The sequence below is a fragment of the Oncorhynchus masou genome, chromosome 19 (genome assembly GCF_036934945.1).
Source record: "Oncorhynchus masou masou isolate Uvic2021 chromosome 19, UVic_Omas_1.1, whole genome shotgun sequence".
Classification (NCBI taxonomy): domain Eukaryota; kingdom Metazoa; phylum Chordata; class Actinopteri; order Salmoniformes; family Salmonidae; genus Oncorhynchus; species Oncorhynchus masou.
Window position 1 is genome coordinate 24,343,732 of NC_088230.1, and position 15,756 is coordinate 24,359,487.

Genomic DNA, 15,756 nt, shown 5'->3' on the forward strand with positions numbered 1-15,756 from the left:
AAGAGGCCAAAATGTTTGATACTACGGATTTACCCCACAGTTTATGTCTACTACGTTATTTGAGGCTGTTTTTAGGGGGAAAGTTAGGCCTCTTACAACGGTTGCTGGTATAATGAATACTGAATAATCACCAACGTAACACTGAAAATAGGTTCCTTTAGATATCTTGGATGTAATTTTCTTTGTCATTCATATTTAGTATTATGTGAATTCTCAGCAGTTAAAGATAGGATGTTAGCCACCAATGTGGCCTGACTATGAATTATGTTTTTGTCAGACCTTTGAATGAAGTTTGTTTTCTGCAACAAAAAAATAACATTTTAGAAAATCATTTAGAAGTGTTGTGCAGTGATCAGTTGTAGTTTTTCATTCAGATTCTTTGTGCTAATAACTTGATCAATCTCTGAATTGTTCTATTAAAACAATGAAAACCACAACCATGACAAAATACTAATACATGGAGTTTTATTAAACCAATCGTCAACCTGCAGCCACAGCAATGTCCATTAAAAACGAAAAAAACAAACATTTCCTTCATTTTTCTTTTTACATTTATACAAATCCACAGATCCTGTGTATAGTTGTTTTGGGAAACAATAGAATCCACCTTGACATGGTTAGATGAAATATGCTGTTAACATGGAGAAAGCATAAAAAAAAAAAGCTTAAGGAAATAATATACTCTTGCCATAAATTATCAAAATACAGTATTGCAACAGTCCCAGAAGTAAAAACTGAAATGAATACCCCCATCCTCTTGGTAGGCATCAGTGTCTCGGAGTATAAGGATAATGCTTTGCCCAAATGGACATAAATACAAATCGAGGCGGGAAAAAAACGTATTACCATGGCACACAAACAGAATGGATAAAAAACAGCTAGTTGATTTGTCCACTGTGATTAGAGCTTTCCTTTTTTAATGCTGATGCACAGAGAATTCAGATGGGCACTGTACAATAACTATTTATAAAATGGTATTTGATATAAAAAGGGAAATGAAGTTAGTGGTTTCTTTAGTCAATCTTCGCATCGTCGGGAGCTCCTTAGGAATACCGTTCAGACTTACAAGTCGCTACAGCGAGTTCAGAATAAAACGGTAAGGTCCTCTTCGATCAGAGTCAATGCCATCGTTATGATACAGACGAGACCATCTGAAGAAAAGACATCAGCTTCACGCACAACCAACCAATAGCAGCTAATGAGAGCAAATCAAAGCACCATTTAAAGGAAAAGACAAGGAAACACTGAGCTGGATGAGACAGCGGTGGTTTAGCACCAGAATAGCAGAGCAGTGGGCCTGAACATGTTCAGAATCAGAACTGCTCCAGGAGCTGTCGGAGGTAGGGCACCTTGGAGAGCTGTCTGTTGACCCGGAACAGCTTGTAGAGCACAGGACAGTCCAGAGACACACACAGAACCTGCCGCTCCACACTGCCACTACAGTTCCTACAGATCTGGACCAATGGAAAACAGGAGGCTGGTTAATGGAGTTTAACACTAATGAATCGTTAAAGCTAGTTCAATCAAGCACAGTGTTAAAAATACAGTTCTAAGCTTGGCTCTCTCGCTCTACTCTATCTTTTTAGAAAAACTCAAATGAGCTTTAACATATCTGCAGCCTGTGGTAGCTTCCCAGTGATGTCCTGCCCCCCGACTGCTAACCTGTAGCAGCTGATCTTGCTGGCTCTCCCACAGCCGCATGTCCTGGTGGAGAGTGATGGCCACGCGTTGGGGCTCGCCCCGGCAGCTGGTACACACCCCTAACTGGGTAAGCTTGTCACACACAGGACAGTGCAGAGTGGTGAAGTACTGATAGATGGTCCCCTTCCTCTCAGCCACGGTGGAGCACGATGCCTTCTGGACCTGAACAGAGAGGACATGTTTCGAGCCATGGGCTGGACTATAATAGAAAAGTGGTCATCAATCACATAAATGTATTCATCATCAAGACTGTCATTCACTATTTGACAGGGCAGACACCGTTTTATCCTCTAAGAGCTATGTCCCTTTGTGCTTTAGTCTGAAGCAGGCTTCCAAGACAACAGCATGAAATGAGCATGTCCACAATTCACCATCACTAGATGGCAGTATTGGCATCTCAAAAAGGCAGTGCCTCTAAATGACTTGGGCATTGGATGAGTCTCATTCCACTTCTGACATGTCTTTTGTTGTCCGTCTGCACTAAAGTCTGGACAAAGCTTTATGTCTGTGTGTGTCAACAAACATCAATCGTTTAATCAGTCCATCAGTTTAATGAATCCCAGTAACTAACTTTTAGAGCAGATGGCCCACCCCTTCATCTGCAGCACTCTTTCATAGCCTCACCCTGGGGATCTCCTGGTACCAGCTGAGCACGTCCACGCCAATGAGATGGAAGATGCGCTGCAGCGGGGGCAGGATCTGCTTGGTGATGTAGTAGGTGGCGTTGAGGCGCAGATTCGGGTCCTGCAGCACCTCCAGGGGCCGCCGCACCAGCTGGATGAGGGGCACACCCGGCCTCCCGTACACAATCACGTAGGGCACCCTCTCGCCCGCCCGCGGCTCCAGGCGCCGGTCATAGGCCATCATACGCCTGGGGAGTGGGGGTCAAGACAGTAAAGGAATGGCTGGTTCCTGCTTATCTACCACCCTAGATATGTGCAGTCATATCCATATTGTGGTGTAGGACCACACATGCAGTATTCAGATTTTAAAATGATCACATTTGTATATTTTTCTTCAAAAGGGAACATATACGAATTAAACATTATGCATTTGATTCCTTGTTTTGTACTGCAGCAAGATAAATGACTGTAATAAATTGTCATAGCTAATCTTCATGAATCACGCTGAACATTCCCCGCTTAAACCATCTGAAATCATATTTTTCCACCCATTAGGGCTGGGTTGCTAAGCAACTGTCTCAGGTACAGTACACTGAGCTAGGCCGGTTGTAGTGCAGGCAGACAATGGGCATTCTGGGAAATCAGTAAGTGGCTTCACAAAGAGCAAGCAGGCAGACGAGAGGGAGGTCACACACACACACACGTCGGCCCACATACACACACATGCCCACACAATATTTCTCAATGATGCTACTGTTACCGTAATTCAGACAGTATCCTGTCATAAACACTAGGACCACCCTCCCCTCAGGCGCCGTGTTGTTGGTGTACCTGGTGAGCTCCAGAGCAGGGATGCAGGTCCCTGGCCGGTAGGAGCTGCTGCCCCTGTACTCCTTAGTGAAGGTTAGGTCCTGCATGCTGGCCTTGGCCTCCAGCACCTTCACACACTGACGCTGCACAAACTGCTTCACCTGGCTGATGTCCCGTGTCTCGAACAGCAGCTTGATGGAACGCTCCAAAATCTATGGAGATGGGGAGGTCCCACACCAGTCTATATTCTATACATCGACCAGGCTGACTGCTACCATAGAACATGTTCGGCTAAGGACTGTTTTAAAAATAAATCCTTTCTCCCATTCCTATTTGTGTATTAGTCTGAGAACGGACTGCTAATATACATCTGGCGTGACTGTGAAGGGTGTAGACCGAGTAGGAGAGCAGGCAGAAATAGTCAAATGTTGCCGGTTACCTTGGAAACAGCAGGGCATCCGTCTCGGTGCACTGTTTCGATCCCCTTGGCGTGGAACACGGGGTCCTTCTGGTCCAGGCTCTCGTACATGTAGCCCACGTAGCGCTTCTTTGTCTGGAGCACGCACGGCAGGTAGACCTGGGATCACACACACACACACATACACACACACACACACACACACACACACACACAGGATTAAAGTCATGGTTCTGGAATTAATGCACAGACTCAAACAAATACCAACACAAAGTCACTGCAACCTAATTCACACTGAGTAGTAGCAAATCATGGTTGTGAGGGCTGTTGATTGAAAAAGACACACTGTAAATAGACTGACATAGCCAGCCAGTCTAGACACTTCATACTTAGCAGAGACTGTACCTTCTCAAACTTCAGCTTGACAGGTTTAGGGTTGGTAGCAGTCACTGCCTCTGCGATCTCGTTGCCGATCATGAAGGCCTGCTCTTTCGTTGCTCCCTTTAGCAGGACAAACATGCTAAAAAGAGACAAGCAGAGAGTAAACGAGTCAGAAAAACCAGACGATACAATACCTGATGATTCATTCTCTTAATCTCATCCCTTACCTGTCTGTGTCCCCGTACACAACGTGGGCTCCCCATTTCTTGGTGTCGTTGACCAGCTTGATGGCTCTCTCCAGGGTCTCCCTGGCCTTGTGGACAATACTGTCACCAACCTTAACGACACCATACAGGGGAAAGATAACCATGAGAAAAAATCTTTCAGCTAAGGTTAATACAAACCCAGCTAACAACTGATGGGAGGGAGAAGAAAAGGAGACAAACTGTATCACGTTGACTTTAGAAACAGTGATTTAGATTGATTACATATACACTGAGGCCAGTTTATTAGGTACATCACCCCATTCACAAAAAGGGTTCGCTCCTACAGACAGTGAGTCATGTGGCCGTGGCTTGCTATATAAAGCAGGCATCGAGGCATTCAGTTACTGTTGGATTGAACGTTAGAATGGGCAAAACAAGTTACCTAAGTGACTGAGCGCGTTATGATTGTCTGGCCTCCTGGGCTTTTCACGCACAACACTGGCTAGGGGTTTACAGAGAATGGTGCAAGAAACAAAAAACATCCAGTCAGCGGTAGTCCTGTGGATGAAAACAGCTTGTTTATGAAAGGTTGAAGGAGAATGGCAAGAATCGTGCAAGCTAACAGGCGTGTCTCAAACAGGCAAATAATGCCGCAGTACAACAGTGGAGTGCAGAGCGGCTTCTCAGAACACAACTCGTGGAACCTTGTTACGAATGGGCTATTGCAGCAGACGACCACACTGGGTTCCACACCTATCAGCTAGAAACAACAAGAAGCAGCTCCAGTGGGCAGGGCATCACCAACACTGGACAACTGAGGAGTGGAAAAACATCGCCTGGTCCAACATATCTTGGTTCCTGTTGAGTCATGCTGATGGCAGAGTCAGGATTTGGCGTAAGCAGCATGAGTCCATGGCCCCATCCTGCCTGGTGTCAACGGTACAGGCTGGTGTCAACGGTACAGGCTGGTGTCAACGGTACAGGCTGGTGTCAACGGTACAGGCTGGTGTCAACGGTACAGGCTGGTGTCAACGGTACAGACTGGTGTCAACGGTACAGGCTGGTGTCAACGGTACAGGCTGGTGTCAACGGTACAGGCTGGTGTCAACGGTACAGGCTGGTGTCAACGGTACAGACTGGTGTCAACGGTACAGGCTGGTGTCAGCGGTACAGGCTGGTGTCAGCGGTACAGACTGGTGTCAACGGTACAGGCTGGTGTCAGCGGTACAGGCTGGTGTCAGCGGTACAGACTGGTGTCAGCGGTACAGACTGGTGTCAACGGTACAGGCTGGTGTCAGCGGTACAGACTGGTGTCAACGGTACAGGCTGGTGTCAACGGTACAGGCTGGTGTCAACGGTACAGACTGGTGTCAACGGTACAGACTGGTGTCAACGGTACAGACTGGTGTCAACGGTACAGGCTGGTGTCAACGGTACAGACTGGTGTCAACGGTACAGGCTGGTGTCAACGGTACAGGCTGGTGTCAACGGTACAGGCTGGTGTCAACGGTACAGGCTGGTGTCAACGGTACAGACTGGTGTCAACGGTACAGACTGGTGTCAACGGTACAGGCTGGTGTCAACGGTACAGACTGGTGTCAACGGTGGAGGGAATGTTTTCCTGGCACACGTTAGGTCCCGAGATACCAATTGAGCAACGTTTTTATGCCCAAAGTATTCAGGCTGTTCTGGAGGCAAAGGGGGCTCCGACTCTAGATAGGTACTAGATGGGTGTACCTAATATAAACTGACCACTCAGTGTATATTATCCTTTTAAGAGGAATTGATTTTCACAGCTCAAACGTTTACAACACAAACAACAACAGGAGAGAAACAGTTAACAGTCAGATTTTGGTGAGTGTGGCAGACCGTGTGTGTGAACCCCAGGCCCTCACCTCTACGCTGGGCATGCGTCCAGAGCAGTTGGCGGCGGCATAGCCGTTGGCGATGAGCTTGAGTCCCAGCTGCCTGGCGTCCAGCAGCCTCATCAAGGTCTTATCCTGCTTGCAGGTCTTCATGGAACGCTTCACCATGAACCACGTATTCAGTATCTCCTCCAACATGCTGGGCAGGACCCCCTTCCTCACCGTGGGCTGGACGGAGAGGACACACAGACACACACGCACAGTTCCGTGTTAGAAGAGACATGATAGTTTGTCGTTTGTTCGATCAAAAACCCGCCGACTCCAGAAGAAAAAGTGAATGTTAATCACATGACATCAGAGGACTGGTTGTACCTTGACAAAGGCGATGCCGTTGGGAGAGACGGTGATGTCATTGCGGAGTTGATAGAGGAGCTCAGGGGGAACCCTCAGGGAGGTGCAGCCAAACTTAAACTCAGCGGCCCTGAAACAACTCACAGTGGTTGGTCTCTGTACCTTGACTCACATCTTAACCTATCAGAATGATAAGAACGTGTGTAGTGTAAGCGTGCGTGCATGCTTGGTGTGTGTCTCTCTCTATCTAGGCGTTGTCCCTTACGTTCCCAAGCTCTCCACGTGGCCCAGGCAGGTAGAGTAGCAGTAGTTGTAGGCGATGGCGATGGAGGGGTAGAGCGACTGGAAGTCCAGCACCACCACAGAGTTGCTGTAGAAGCGCGACTCAGGCTCCATGACCAGCGGGATGCACTGCGGCGCCCTCTGCTGGGCTATCTGTTGTATGCTGGGCGTAACAGGGATGTAGTTCATGGGCTTGGCCACACGCAACATCATGGACTCCACACGGTACTGCATGGAGAAAAGAGGGAGAGAGAGCAGAGTGAGATACGGTACAGCAGGGAGGAGAGAGGAGAGAGAGCAGAGTGAGACACGGTACAGCAGGGAGGAGAGAGTGCAGAGTGAGACACGGTACAGCAGGGAGGAGAGAGAGCAGAGTGAGACATGGTACAGCAGGGAGGAGAGAGGAGAGAGAGCAGAGTGAGACACACTGTACAGCAGGAAGGAGAGAGGAGAGAGAGCAGAGTGAGACACGGTACAGCAGGGAGGAGAGAGGAGAGAGGGCAGAGTGAGACACGGTACAGCAGGGAGGAGAGAGGGCAGAGTGAGACACGGTACAGCAGGGAGGAGAGAGGGCAGAGTGAGACACGGTACAGCAGGAAGGAGAGAGGAGAGAGAGCAAAGTGAGACAGTACAGCAGGGAGGAGAGAGCAGAGTGAGATGTGGTACAGCAGGAAGGAGAGAGGGCAGAGAGAGACATGGTACAGCAGGAAGGAGAGAGGAGAGGGCAGAGTGAGACACGGTACAGCAGTGAGAAGAGAGGAGAGAGCAGAGTGAGACACGGTACAGCAGGAAGGAGAGAGGAGAGAGAGCAGAGTGAGACATGGTACATCAGGGAGGAGAGAGGAGAGAGCAGAGTGAGACAGTACAGCAGGGAGGAGAGAGGGCAGAGTGAGACACGGTACAGCAGTGAGAAGAGGGCAGAGTGAGACACGGTACAGCAGTGAGAAGAGAGGAGAGAGAGCAGAGTGAGACACGGTACAGCAGGGAGGAGAGAGGAGAGAGGGCAGAGTGAGACACGGTACAGCAGGGAGGAGAGAGGGCAGAGTGAGACACGGTACAGCAGGGAGGAGAGAGGGCAGAGTGAGACACGGTACAGCAGGAAGGAGAGAGGAGAGAGAGCAAAGTGAGACAGTACAGCAGGGAGGAGAGAGCAGAGTGAGATGTGGTACAGCAGGAAGGAGAGAGGGCAGAGAGAGACATGGTACAGCAGGAAGGAGAGAGGAGAGGGCAGAGTGAGACACGGTACAGCAGTGAGAAGAGAGGAGAGAGCAGAGTGAGACACGGTACAGCAGGAAGGAGAGAGGAGAGAGAGCAGAGTGAGACATGGTACATCAGGGAGGAGAGAGGAGAGAGCAGAGTGAGACAGTACAGCAGGGAGGAGAGAGGGCAGAGTGAGACACGGTACAGCAGTGAGAAGAGGGCAGAGTGAGACACGGTACAGCAGTGAGAAGAGAGGAGAGAGAGCAGAGTGAGACACGGTACAGCAGGGAGAAGAGAGGAGAGAGCAGAGTGAGACATGGTACAGCAGGAAGGAGAGAGGGCAGAGTGAGACACGGTACAGCAGGGAGGAGAGAGGGCAGAGTGAGACACGGTACAGCAGTGAGAAGAGGGCAGAGTGAGACACGGTACAGCAGTGAGAAGAGAGGGCAGAGTGAGACACGGTACAGCAGTGAGAAGAGAGGGCAGAGTGAGACACGGTACAGCAGGGAGGAGAGAGGGCAGAGTGAGACACGGTACAGCAGAGAGGAGAGAGCAGAGTGAGACACAGTACAGCAGGAAGGAGAGAGAGCAGAGTGAGACAGTACAGCAGGAAGGAGAGAGGAGAGAGCAGAGTGAGACACGGTACAGTAGGGAGGAGAGAGGAGAGAGAGCAGAGTGAGACGTGGTACAGCAGGAAGGAGAGAGGGCAGAGAGACATGGTACAGCAGGGAGGAGAGAGGGCAGAGTGAGACACAGTACAGCAGGGAGGAGAGAGGAGAGAGCAGAGTGAGACACAGTCCAGCAGGGAGGAGAGAGGCCAGAGTGAGACACGGTACAGCAGGGAGGAGAGAGCGCAGAGTGAGACACGGTACAGCAGGGAGGAGAGAGAGCAGAGTGAAACATGGTACAGCAGGGAGGAGAGAGAGCAGAGTGAGACACGGTACAGCAGGGAGGAGAGAGGAGAGAGGGCAGAGTGACACATGGTACAGCAGGAAGGAGAGAGGAGAGAGAGCAGAGTGAGACAGTACAGCAGGAAGGAGAGAGGAGAGAGCAGAGTGAGACACGGTACAGCAGAGAGGAGAGAGAGCAGAGTGAGACACAGTACAGCAGGAAGGAGAGAGAGCAGAGTGAGACAGTACAGCAGGAAGGAGAGAGGAGAGAGCAGAGTGAGACACGGTACAGCAGGGAGGAGAGAGGAGAGAGAGCAGAGTGAGACATGGTACATCAGGGAGGAGAGAGGAGAGAGCAGAGTGAGACAGTACAGCAGGGAGGAGAGAGGGCAGTGAGACACGGTACAGCAGTGAGAAGAGAGGAGAGAGAGCAGAGTGAGACAGGGTACAGCAGGGAGAAGAGAGGAGAGAGCAGAGTGAGACATGGTACAGCAGGAAGGAGAGAGGGCAGAGTGAGACACGGTACAGCAGGGAGGAGAGAGGGCAGAGTGAGACACGGTACAGCAGGGAGGAGAGAGAGCAGAGTGAGACACGGTACAGCAGTGAGAAGAGAGGAGAGAGCAGAGTGAGACATGGTACAGCAGGAAGGAGAGAGGGCAGAGTGAGACACGGTACAGCAGGGAGGAGAGAGGGCAGAGTGAGACACGGTACAGCAGTGAGAAGAGAGGGCAGAGTGAGACACGGTACAGCAGTGAGAAGAGAGGGCAGAGTGAGACACGGTACAGCAGTGAGAAGAGAGGGCAGAGTGAGACACGGTACAGCAGTGAGAAGAGAGGGCAGAGTGAGACACGGTACAGCAGTGAGAAGAGAGGGCAGAGTGAGACACGGTACAGCAGTTAGAAGAGAGGGCAGAGTGAGACACGGTACAGCAGTGAGAAGAGAGGGCAGAGTGAGACACGGTACAGCAGTGAGAAGAGAGGGCAGAGTGAGACACGGTACAGCAGGGAGGAGAGAGGGCAGAGTGAGACATGGTACAGCAGAGAGGAGAGAGAGCAGAGTGAGACACAGTACAGCAGGAAGGAGAGAGGAGAGAGAGCAGAGTGAGACAGTACAGCAGGAAGGAGAGAGGAGAGAGCAGAGTGAGACACGGTACAGCAGGGAGGAGAGAGGAGAGAGAGCAGAGTGAGACGTGGTACAGCAGGAAGGAGAGAGGGCAGAGAGACATGGTACAGCAGGGAGGAGAGAGGGCAGAGTGAGACACGGTACAAAAGGGAGGAGAGAGGAGAGAGAGAAGAGTGAGACATGGTACATCAGGGAGGAGAGAGGAGAGAGAGCAGAGTGAGACAAGGTACAGCAGGAAAGAGAGAGGAGAGGGCAGAGTGAGACACAGTACAGCAGGGAGGAGAGAGGAGAGAGCAGAGTGAGACACAGTCCAGCAGGGAGGAGAGAGCGCAGAGTGAGACACGGTACAGCAGGGAGGAGAGAGAGCAGAGTGAGACACGGTACAGCAGGGAGGAGAGAGGAGAGAGTGCAGAGTGACACATGGTACAGCAGGAAGGAGAGAGGAGAGAGAGCAGAGTGAGAAAGTACAGCAGGAAGGAGAGAGGAGAGAGCAGAGTGAGACACGGTACAGCAGAGAGGAGAGAGAGCAGAGTGAGACACAGTACAGCAGGAAGGAGAGAGAGCAGAGTGAGACACGGTACAGCAGGGAGGAGAGAGGAGAGAGAGCAGAGTGAGACATGGTACATCAGGGAGGAGAGAGGAGAGAGCAGAGTGAGACAGTACAGCAGGGAGGAGAGAGGGCAGTGAGACACGGTACAGCAGTGAGAAGAGAGGAGAGAAAGCAGAGTGAGACACGGTACAGCAGGGAGAAGAGAGGAGAGAGCAGAGTGAGACATGGTACAGCAGGAAGGAGAGAGGGCAGAGTGAGACACGGTACAGCAGAGAGGAGAGAGAGCAGAGTGAGACACAGTACAGCAGGAAGGGAGAGAGCAGAGTGAGACACGGTACAGCAGGGAGGAGAGAGTAGAGAGAGCAGAGTGAGACATGGTACATCAGGGAGGAGAGAGGAGAGCAGAGTGAGACAGTACAGCAGGGAGGAGAGAGGGCAGAGTGAGACACGGTACAGCAGGGAGGAGAGAGAGCAGAGTGAGACACGGTACAGCAGTGAGAAGAGAGGAGAGAGCAGAGTGAGACATGGTACAGCAGGAAGGAGAGAGGGCAGAGTGAGACACGGTACAGCAGGGAGGAGAGAGGGCAGAGTGAGACACGGTACAGCAGTGAGAAGAGAGGGCAGAGTGAGACACGGTACAGCAGTGAGAAGAGAGGGCAGAGTGAGACACGGTACAGCAGTGAGAAGAGAGGGCAGAGTGAGACACGGTACAGCAGTGAGAAGAGAGGGCAGAGTGAGACACGGTACAGCAGTGAGAAGAGAGGGCAGAGTGAGACACGGTACAGCAGGAAGGAGAGAGGGCAGAGTGAGACACGGTACAGCAGTGAGAAGAGAGGGCAGAGTGAGACACGGTACAGCAGTGAGAAGAGAGGGCAGAGTGAGACACGGTACAGCAGTGAGAAGAGAGGGCAGAGTGAGACACGGTACAGCAGGGAGGAGAGAGGGCAGAGTGAGACATGGTACAGCAGAGAGGAGAGAGAGCAGAGTGAGACACAGTACAGCAGGAAGGAGAGAGGAGAGAGAGCAGAGTGAGACAGTACAGCAGGAAGGAGAGAGGAGAGAGCAGAGTGAGACACGGTACAGCAGGGAGGAGAGAGGAGAGAGAGCAGAGTGAGACGTGGTACAGCAGGAAGGAGAGAGGGCAGAGAGACATGGTACAGCAGGGAGGAGAGAGGGCAGAGTGAGACACGGTACAGCAGGAAGGAGAGAGGGCAGAGTGAGACACGGTACAGCAGGGAGGAGAGAGGGCAGATTGAGACACGGTACAGCAGTGAGAAGAGAGGGCAGAGTGAGACACGGTACAGCAGTGAGAAGAGAGGGCAGAGTGAGACACGGTACAGCAGTGAGAAGAGAGGGCAGAGTGAGACACGGTACAGCAGTGAGAAGAGAGGGCAGAGTGAGACACGGTACAGCAGTGAGAAGAGAGGGCAGAGTGAGACACGGTACAGCAGTGAGAAGAGAGGGCAGAGTGAGACACGGTACAGCAGTGAGAAGAGAGGGCAGAGTGAGACACGGTACAGCAGGGAGGAGAGAGGAGAGAGAGCAGAGTGAGACACAGTACAGCAGGAAGGAGAGAGAGCAGAGTGAGACACGGTACAGCAGGGAGGAGAGAGGAGAGAGAGCAGAGTGAGACATGGTACATCAGGGAGGAGAGAGGAGAGAGCAGAGTGAGACAGTACAGCAGGGAGGAGAGAGGGCAGTGAGACACGGTACAGCAGTGAGAAGAGAGGAGAGAAAGCAGAGTGAGACACGGTACAGCAGGGAGAAGAGAGGAGAGAGCAGAGTGAGACATGGTACAGCAGGAAGGAGAGAGGGCAGAGTGAGACACGGTACAGCAGAGAGGAGAGAGAGCAGAGTGAGACACAGTACAGCAGGAAGGAGAGAGAGCAGAGTGAGACACGGTACAGCAGGGAGGAGAGAGGAGAGAGAGCAGAGTGAGACATGGTACATCAGGGAGGAGAGAGGAGAGCAGAGTGAGACAGTACAGCAGGGAGGAGAGAGGGCAGTGAGACACGGTACAGCAGTGAGAAGAGAGGAGAGAGCAGAGTGAGACATGGTACAGCAGGAAGGAGAGAGGGCAGAGTGAGACACGGTACAGCAGGGAGGAGAGAGGGCAGAGTGAGACACGGTACAGCAGTGAGAAGAGAGGGCAGAGTGAGACACGGTACAGCAGTGAGAAGAGAGGGCAGAGTGAGACACGGTACAGCAGTGAAAAGAGAGGGCAGAGTGAGACACGGTACAGCAGGAAGGAGAGAGGGCAGAGTGAGACACGGTACAGCAGTGAGAAGAGAGGGCAGAGTGAGACACGGTACAGCAGTGAGAAGAGAGGGCAGAGTGAGACACGGTACAGCAGGGAGGAGAGAGGGCAGAGTGAGACATGGTACAGCAGAGAGGAGAGAGAGCAGAGTGAGACACGGTACAGCAGGAAGGAGAGAGGAGAGAGAGCAGAGTGAGACAGTACAGCAGGAAGGAGAGAGGAGAGAGCAGAGTGAGACACGGTACAGCAGGGAGGAGAGAGGAGAGAGAGCAGAGTGAGACGTGGTACAGCAGGAAGGAGAGAGGGCAGAGAGCAGAGTGAGACAAGGTACAGCAGTGAGAAGAGAGGGCAGAGTGAGACACGGTACAGCAGGGAGGAGAGAGGAGAGAGAGCAGAGTGAGACATGGTACATCAGGGAGGAGAGAGGAGAGAGAGCAGAGTGAGACAAGGTACAGCAGGAAAGAGAGAGGAGAGGGCAGAGTGAGACACAGTCCAGCAGGGAGGAGAGAGGCCAGAGTGAGACACGGTACAGCAGGGAGGAGAGAGCGCAGAGTGAGACACGGTACAGCAGGGAGGAGAGAGAGCAGAGTGAGACAGAGAGAGAGAGAGAGCAGAGTGAGACAGTACAGCAGGAAGGAGAGAGGAGAGAGCAGAGTGAGAAACGGTACAGCAGGGAGGAGAGAGGAGAGAGAGCAGAGTGAGACGTGGTACAGCAGGAAGGAGAGAGGGCAGAGAGACATGGTACAGCAGGGAGGAGAGAGGGCAGAGTGAGACACGGTACAGCAGGGAGGAGAGAGGAGAGAGAGCAGAGTGAGACATGGTACATCAGGGAGGAGAGAGGAGAGAGAGCAGAGTGAGACAAGGTACAGCAGGAAAGAGAGAGGAGAGGGCAGAGTGAGACACAGTCCAGCAGGGAGGAGAGAGGCCAGAGTGAGACACGGTACAGCAGGGAGGAGAGAGCGCAGAGTGAGACACGGTACAGCAGGGAGGAGAGAGAGCAGAGTGAAACATGGTACAGCAGGGAGGAGAGAGGGCAGAGTGAGACATGGTACAGCAGGGAGGAGAGAGGAGAGAGGGCAGAGTGACACATGGTACAGCAGGAAGGAGAGAGGAGAGAGAGCAGAGTGAGACAGTACAGCAGGAAGGAGAGAGGAGAGAGCAGAGTGAGACATGGTACAGCAGAGAGGAGAGAGAGCAGAGTGAGACACAGTACAGCAGGAAGGAGAGAGGAGAGAGAGCAGAGTGAGACAGTACAGCAGGAAGGAGAGAGGAGAGAGCAGAGTGAGACACGGTACAGCAGGGAGGAGAGAGGAGAGAGAGCAGAGTGAGACGTGGTACAGCAGGAAGGAGAGAGGGCAGAGAGACATGGTACAGCAGGGAGGAGAGAGGGCAGAGTGAGACACGGTACAGCAGGAAAAGAGAGGAGATGGCAGAGTGAGACACAGTACAGCAAGGAGGAGAGAGGAGAGAGCAGAGTGAGACACAGTCCAGCAGGGAGGAGAGAGGAGAGAGGGCAGAGTGACACATGGTACAGCAGGAAGGAGAGAGGAGAGAGAGCAGAGTGAGACACGGTACAGCAGGGAGGAGAGAGGAGAGAGGGCAGAGTGACACATGGTACAGCAGGAAGGAGAGAGGAGAGAGAGCAGAGTGAGACAGTACAGCAGGGAGGAGAGAGGAGAGAGGGCAGAGTGACACATGGTACAGCAGGAAGGAGAGAGGAGAGAGAGCAGAGTGAGACAGTACAGCAGGAAGGAGAGAAGAGAGGGCAGAGTGAGACACGGTACAGCAGTGAGAAGAGAGGGCAGAGTGAGACACGGTACAGCAGTGAGAAGAGAGGGCAGAGTGAGACACGGTACAGCAGGGAGGAGAGAGGGCAGAGTGAGACACGGTACAGCAGGGAGGAGAGAGGGCAGAGTGAGACACGGTACAGCAGAGAGGAGAGAGAGCAGAGTGAGACACAGTACAGCAGGAAGGAGAGAGGAGAGAGAGCAGAGTGAGACAGTACAGCAGGAAGGAGAGAGGAGAGAGAGCAGAGTGAGACGTGGTACAGCAGGAAGGAGAGAGGGCAGAGAGACATGGTACAGCAGGGAGGAGAGAGGGCAGAGTGAGACACGGTACAGCAGGGAGGAGAGAGGAGAGAGAGCAGAGTGAGACAAGGTACAGCAGGAAAGAGAGAGGAGAGGGCAGAGTGAGACACAGTCCAGCAGGGAGGAGAGAGGCCAGAGTGAGACACGGTACAGCAGGGAGGAGAGAGCGCAGAGTGAGACACGGTACAGCAGGGAGGAGAGAGAGCAGAGTGAAACATGGTACAGCAGGGAGGAGAGAGGGCAGAGTGAGACATGGTACAGCAGGGAGGAGAGAGGAGAGAGGGCAGAGTGACACATGGTACAGCAGGAAGGAGAGGAGAGAGAGCAGAGTGAGACAGTACAGCAGGAAGGAGAGAGGAGAGAGCAGAGTGAGACATGGTACAGCAGGAAGGAGAGAGGAGAGAGAGCAGAGTGACACATGGTACAGCAGGAAGGAGAGGAGAGAGAGCAGAGTGAGACAGTACAGCAGGAAGGAGAGAGGAGAGAGCAGAGTGAGACACGGTACAGCAGAGAGGAGAGAGAGCAGAGTGAGACACAGTACAGCAGGAAGGAGAGAGAGCAGAGTGAGACAGTACAGCAGGAAGGAGAGAGGAGAGAGCAGAGTGAGACACGGTACAGCAGGGAGGAGAGAGGAGAGAGAGCAGAGTGAGACATGGTACATCAGGGAGGAGAGAGGAGAGAGCAGAGTGAGACAGTACAGCAGGGAGGAGAGAGGGCAGTGAGACACGGTACAGCAGTGAGAAGAGAGGAGAGAGAGCAGAGTGAGACAGGGTACAGCAGGGAGAAGAGAGGAGAGAGCAGAGTGAGACATGGTACAGCAGGAAGGAGAGAGGGCAGAGTGAGACACGGTACAGCAGGGAGGAGAGAGGGCAGAGTGAGACACGGTACAGCAGGGAGGAGAGAGAGCAGAGTGAGACACGGTACAGCAGTGAGAAGAGAGGAGAGAGCAGAGTGAGACATGGTACAGCAGGAAGGAGAGAGGGCAGAGTGAGACACGGTACAGCAGGGAGGAG

The 15,756-nt window shown here is 52.4% G+C and overlaps 1 protein-coding gene across 1 annotated transcript in view; it reads right to left on the reverse strand.

The window, feature by feature from the left end:
- Positions 1-448: 448 nt before the first annotated feature.
- LOC135506046 (DNA polymerase zeta catalytic subunit-like) overlaps positions 449-15,756 on the reverse strand; it is a 148,579-nt gene continuing 133,271 nt past the window's right edge. Inside the window, exons 23-32 of the mRNA XM_064925413.1 lie at positions 6,621-6,865; positions 6,377-6,485; positions 6,035-6,232; positions 4,161-4,270; positions 3,958-4,072; positions 3,574-3,711; positions 3,156-3,346; positions 2,326-2,572; positions 1,663-1,863; positions 449-1,454 (exon numbers count right to left, since the gene is read on the reverse strand). Coding sequence (XP_064781485.1) covers positions 1,314-1,454; positions 1,663-1,863; positions 2,326-2,572; positions 3,156-3,346; positions 3,574-3,711; positions 3,958-4,072; positions 4,161-4,270; positions 6,035-6,232; positions 6,377-6,485; positions 6,621-6,865 — 1,695 coding nt within the window. The 3' untranslated portion in view covers positions 449-1,313. The remainder of the gene's footprint in view (positions 1,455-1,662; positions 1,864-2,325; positions 2,573-3,155; positions 3,347-3,573; positions 3,712-3,957; positions 4,073-4,160; positions 4,271-6,034; positions 6,233-6,376; positions 6,486-6,620; positions 6,866-15,756) is intronic.